The sequence below is a fragment of the Monopterus albus genome, unplaced genomic scaffold (assembly GCF_001952655.1).
Source record: "Monopterus albus unplaced genomic scaffold, M_albus_1.0 scaffold90.1, whole genome shotgun sequence".
Taxonomy (NCBI): domain Eukaryota; kingdom Metazoa; phylum Chordata; class Actinopteri; order Synbranchiformes; family Synbranchidae; genus Monopterus; species Monopterus albus.
In genome coordinates, this window is record NW_018127970.1 from 448,775 (window position 1) to 455,115 (window position 6,341).

The 6,341-nt window shown below is 38.4% G+C and overlaps 1 protein-coding gene and 1 long non-coding RNA gene across 2 annotated transcripts in view; one reads left to right on the forward strand and one right to left on the reverse strand.

Annotated features, from left to right (window-relative positions):
• Window positions 1-499: 499 nt before the first annotated feature.
• LOC109964557 (microtubule-associated protein RP/EB family member 3-like) overlaps window positions 500-6,341 on the reverse strand; it is a 9,692-nt gene continuing 3,850 nt past the window's right edge. Inside the window, 3 exon segments of the mRNA XM_020607936.1 lie at window positions 500-1,916; window positions 3,628-3,780; window positions 4,148-4,290. Of these exon segments, the coding sequence (XP_020463592.1) occupies window positions 1,848-1,916; window positions 3,628-3,780; window positions 4,148-4,290 (365 nt within the window). The 3' untranslated portion in view covers window positions 500-1,847.
• LOC109964559 (uncharacterized) overlaps window positions 2,503-6,341 on the forward strand; it is a 12,405-nt gene continuing 8,566 nt past the window's right edge. Inside the window, exons 1-2 of the long non-coding RNA XR_002275524.1 lie at window positions 2,503-2,661; window positions 4,947-5,060. This is a non-coding gene — a long non-coding RNA (uncharacterized LOC109964559). The remainder of the gene's footprint in view (window positions 2,662-4,946; window positions 5,061-6,341) is intronic.

Consider the following 6,341-nt stretch of genomic DNA (forward strand, 5'->3'; position numbering starts at 1 on the left):
GAGATCTGTGTGGAGGAGTGGGCCAAAATCCCTGTTGCAGTGTGTGCAAACCTGGTCAAGAACTACAGGAAACGTTTGACCTCTGTAATTGCAAACAAAGGTTTCTGTACCAAATATTAACACTGATTTTCTCAGGTGTTCAAATACTTATGTTCAGCAGTGCAAGACAAATAAATTCTTTAAAAATCATACAATGTGATTTCCTGAAATTTTTTTTTAATTCTGTCTCTCAGAGTGGGAATGCACCTACAATGTGAATTTCAGACCCCTCCATGATTTCTAAGTGGGAGAACTTGCAAAATCGCAGGGTGTTCAAATACTTCTGTTCCTCACTGTAAGTATAATCTTGGATAACCTTAAACTAATTGATTTAGTAAAAAGTTGATACATGTAGTCCTTGCAATCAATTTCTCCACTGAGTGTAGCTGTACAGGCAAACACAATCTTGCATAACAATCCACCCTCGCACACAATAATCCGCAACATAAAAACATTTATTTCACAACTGTTTCTTTATTCAAAACTCAGAAGATGAGTCTGTAGATGTTTACATAGTCAATGAAGGCAAGTTCCAGAGCAGATGAGAGCCAGTTTGCAAAGTAAAAATAACTGGGGGAAGCTGGGGACTCCCTGGGTTTAACTGTACGCTAATGATGACCAGTCAACTGATCAGTGGTCTCATAATACTGACTTCCTTCCAAACTACAGCTCATACACCCTGGGCAACCCTTTACAGTAAAGTATGAACACAGTATGATTAGCTGTTATGTGAAAGTGTGTCTGTATTAATAGTGTCAGGCTCCCTTATACTTTAGAATAAAACATTAGAACTGCTACTGTCTATAACCATGTTATCAGTCTGCAGGTGGCTCGCCACCTCTAAATTTTACACTTAAAGGCTGCTGCATGTTGGCCTAAATGATACAACAGTAAGCATCGTGCAACATCAGACAAAATCTCCACACAAAACACATTTACAAAGTATCACTCATTCACAGTCAATGTGTAACATTCTCATGCTCAGATATGTTGCTGATCAATAATGAACAATCGCAGAACACTAATCATATGCCTTGAGTCATTACACCAAAGTATTTCCTTCAGCATTTCTACATGCCATGAACTATCATAATAGAAACCAACCATACCGTTGTTGGCAGAAGTTTGATGCTAACTCAAGCACAAACTCAAATAACACACAGGGCCTTCAGCTTTCAGTCCACTTACAGTAGGTGTTGCACCAATGTTGCTACAGAAAGTTAATCTAAATTAAATATAACTTAAATAAATAAGAAGCTATTATTAAAAAGTCACTTTGTTACTGATTTAGTAGCTCTGGGAGTGTCCTGATGGCACACTGGAACAGTGTTGTTCTGTGCTCTAATAGTACAATTAACAGTGCATCAAAGGCAAATAAAGAACTCCATAATGAGCAAAGGCATTATTCTCTCAGAAGTCAAAATGTCTGTAATATTTACAGACTTAAATTCACTGTTTCCCATAACAACCTCCATGCCAGGCTTGGCTCAATTTCTGCAGTACTCATGCTGAATTAACTGGGATATGTTGAACAGTGCTGTTATTGTTACTGTGTAAGTGGAGGCAGGGAGGAGCAGCAGACGATGATGATGATGCAGAGTAGTTGTGTGTAGTATGTAAGTGGCCAGAGGAGATATGGAGGGAGATTATGAACAGATATACATGTGAGAACAAAGGGAAAAGACAGACAGAGAGCAAGGGTAATGTAAGTAATTATCAAGAGCGTGCATATAGAGTAGAAAACAAATGAGGACAAAGAAAAAAGTAAAGGGGCAGTGGAGATGTTAGAAGGGAAAAAGCTGAGGGGTTCAGTATTCATCCTGGTCCAGATGAGCTTGTTCATCAATGTCCTCATCATCCGGAGGTGCAAAGCCTTCCTGAGATACATAAAAAAAGACACTTGGGTTTTCATCTTTATTTTCCATTAACTTTAAAAAGCATTTCTTTCATTGGACTTTCTGAAAACATGAAGCATGTTGTTAGCATTTATGTTCTATATAATAAGACAATTTGGCATCTGTTACCGCACTCTCTGTTAGAGGATGAAACTTTTGTGAGTTCAACAAAATTAAACAGCAATTAATTTGTTAGCATCAACTGGCACTCCGAGGCTGAGAAATGAAGCCAATGCGGAAGTGTTAAAACCTGCAGTTCCTTGAATGGCCACTTGAGGCCGACTCCAACTTTACACCAGAAATAAACTGGGTGTACATCCTGGTACAAAAAACGGTTTTGGTCTCTTTAGCTAATTTCCCCTTTTATGACAACTGTAATGTGAATGCGAATGTTTTTAGTAGCTTGCCCGTTTAAATGATATTGAGACTAAAAGTTAGGCATTTAATTAAGGGCGTGGCTATTTTAAGTGACAGGTGGGAAGGTCCCGCCATAGGTGGGTAGGTGCTAGCTGCTAGTTGTCTAGGTAGCTAGCTAGCTAGCTAGCTAGCTCCGCTCCGCTCCGCTCCGCTCCGCCCCACCTCACCTCACCTCACCTCACCTCACCTCACCTCACCTCTCTGCCCACTTTTGGATTAGCCGTAGCGGACGAGGTGAAGCATTACGAATATAGCGACCACCAGACTTGAGCTTCAAAACCTCACTTCAAAAACCACGGGAGACGCAAAGGTGGGTTTGTCTGTCTTTTATATACAATCAGTGGTTAGCATACATAAAATATACTGCTGCCATGAAAATGCAGACATTTCTGTCATCTAACTTGCTTGCGTCCATATCCATGATATTCGCCAACATTCTTATCTATTTTTCCAACTTTTTAGCTGTAATGTCTGTTGTCTAAAAAATTCTATTGTCCGGTCTTGTCTGCCCTGTTGTTATTAGAAACACATCTTAGCTAGGTTTATAAAAGGGCTAGGACCATATAAATGTAAACTTCTCCCCACTCCCTTTCGAACATGTGATATTATGAACATGCATAATTATTTATGTTATTATGTTACTGCTCAGTTTATTAGTTGCTGTGTTGCTGCTGTTGTTGTCAGTTTAATGGTTATTCTTGTTTTTTGTTTTGCTAGTTTTTGTTTAAAAAAAAACAAACTTTTTTTGTTTATTTTTTGTTATATGTTCAAAATAAAGTAATCTAAACTATGCCAAACTAAACTAAAACTAAACTAATGCTGGCACCACTTTTTCTGTTGAGCCAGAGCATTTAATTTGCTGTTTTCTAGGGTTTATGGGAAATTGTGTTTTGAATAGTCACTAAAATATACAGTAATGCGGTCGATGTACCGATCCGTCGTGGTGAAGAAGGAGCTGAGCTGCAAGGCGAAGCTCTCGATTTACTGGTCAATCTACGTTCCGACTCTCACCTATGGTCATGAACTTTGGGTCATGACCGAAAGAATATATATAATGTATAAACAACAATACCATTAAAAATGACCTAAATATATGGGCTCAGCCACATAACATACTGTCATGTCCAATTATATTTCAAGGCAGGATTTTTAGTAGTTTCTGTTATTACAAAGTTGCAGTGTCATTTCAATTGATTATGGTAATTCACTTTCAGAAAACAATATGCAGATTGCAATAGTGCAGTGCCGTGTGGATTTGTTGTCGGTGCATACATACCTCTGTTGCGTAGAGAATGTCAATTATCCTGCTAAGGATGGGGTTGTTTTCACTCTCGTGTTCTTGGCAAATCAGCTCGATGTCCCGAAGTTTGCTGAAGTAGAAGTCTCTCTCCTTCTCTAGTCCATCTACAGTCAACTTCAACTCCATCAACTTAGGAAGGAAAGAGAAACAGAGATTTATGCTCACAGTCTCCAAAAACTATTTTGAATTATATAGTCAGAAAAAAAAACAGCCACAAGTGCTATTATCATTAATATTATTACAAACACATGGTGCTAACACCAACAAGAGCAGGATGTCGTTCCCCCCCCTCCTCCTTTTTTCACTGTTCTGAAATTGAAATTGAATTGAAATTCATTGACAGTGAAAGAAAGCAAAAAAAGGCCTAATAATGCAACAAATAAATGGCTTTCAGTAGATGTGAATCCATACAGAATCCAGAAATGACACAGAAATGGTAAAAGAAAGATGACATGGTTATAGAACATAACTCTCCTTCCTTGCCATGCAACTCTACCTGCTGGTTTAGCTCCATGATCTCAGCATCACTGCCCCCATTTCTAGACAAAGTTGGATTCTTCCTCATGGCTGGAGTGTTGTGTTGGACCCGCTGTAGTGTTGGCATGTTTTTGGGAACTGTTGGAGATGTCCTCTGTGGTCCTGGATTGATCAGAATTAAAAGAGACTGACTACATTTATTTTAGCCTTGTAGCAACTGTGGTGATGGATATAGCACATTATAGAGAGCTGATATCATCAGCTTTTATATGGTGTTTTCGTGAATGGATTTCAAACAGCAGAGCTGATGTAAAAGGCACAAATTTAGATTTATGGAAGAATTTTAAAAGCCAAATTAAAACTTAAATGTTTTAAAAATCACGTTTATATGAGTCAGAATCTTAAAGACCTGCCAAACCTCTATAAGTGCTTCAGCAGAGGTGTGTCAAATAAATTCAAAAATAAAACATGCCAACACGCATTATTAGGGATGTAACGATACCCAAAACTCACGATACAATATTACCACAAGAAAAAATGAAGAAAAAAGATGAAAAATACCCTTTACTAAATAAATAAATCAGTGGTTTTTGTATGATTTTGCTTTTATCTTGAAGTGCTCCAGCTTTCCTTCTTTATAAAAGTAGCGAGCCATGACCTTAGCATGTACAAAAAAATCGGCACTCAAATAACTGAACTATTTGTACGATTGCAAAACAAACAATGCAGCAGTCCTTTTATGAAATAAAATAAAATAATATATTATTGCAGCACCTGGATCTTGTACTCCCTAAGCAGGCTCAATTTTCTCTGTTTAGTGGTTGTGGTGACCGGCGGGGTTCTCAGTACTGGACCAGTGAGCGTATTGCTGCTTGGTGCATCACAACGAAGAGAAGAAGACTCCAAAATACACTTTGACAAGCCGCATAAAGGTGAGATTTGTGCGTTACTGGAAGAGTTTTTCAAATATGCTGCTCTACTTTTTCAAGAGAACAGACTTAAGGGTTACTAAGTAGTTGGTTTTGCATTTGTGCGTCCAGTTTGTTTGCTCATTTCTGTTAAAGTGTAGTGCACAGTCATTCCCGACTGCTTCTGCAAGATGTATCCAGGATTGTCTTAGTCCTAAATGGGGTTAATATAGCTATTGTCCAGCAGTATTTGCAAATTGTTCAGCATTTTTCCTCTCCCCTCATGTCATTTCTTGAAACGGAAAAACTGAAATGCTGCCACACAACAGCTCTAAAAGTTGACAATAACATATCCACTATGTCCATTTCAAATTTTGTGATCTGAACGCAGTTATAAATAACCATATGCAGTCTGATATCATGGTAGATACAGTCACGATCTCATGACAGCATCAAGATGATTCTCTATTGTAAAATTACAAATATCGTTACATCCCAATGCATTATCACAGTCTTGAAAAATGAATGCAGTCACTTTGCCCATTTACAACCACACTGGTTGCTAGTGACAAGGTCACAGAGCAGGCTTATGGCACAGTCAAAGTCATGTTAGATTGTTCGCCATGATCTTCAAGCAAAAAGCTTTAGAGACAGCAAGGGCGCTCAGGCTGACATTACTCTTGTTAGTAAAATGAGACACTTTTCAGAGAGATGTGTTGCATCAGCTACTTGATGCAGGACACTGGGGCAAATAGCTGTATTTATTTCTTTAGATGTTTTGGCACAATTGATCATGATTAATTTGAACTGTAAAAGCAAGTTACAGTTGGTGTTGCATGATGTAAATCTCCCAATAATGACTCAGTCATACAGTGGGTACGGAAAGTATTCAGACCCCCTTCAATTTTTCACTCTTTGTTATATTGCAGCCATATGCTAAAATCATTTAAATTAATTTTTTTCCTCATTAATGTACACACAGCAACCCATATTGACAGAAAAACACAGAATTTTTTACATTTTAGCAGATGTATTAAAAAAGAAAAACTGAAATATCACATGGTCATAAGTATTCAGACCCTTTGCTCAGTATTTAGTAGAAGCACCCTTTGGAGCTAATACAGCCATGAGTCTTTTTGGGAATGATGCAACAAGTTTTTCACACCTGCATTTGGGGATCCTCTGCCATTCCTCCTTGCAGATCCTCTCCAGTTCTGTCAGGTTGGATGGTAAACGTTGGTGGACAGCCATTTTCAGGTCTCTCCAGAGATGCTCAATTGGGTTTAAGTCAGGGCTCTGGCTGGG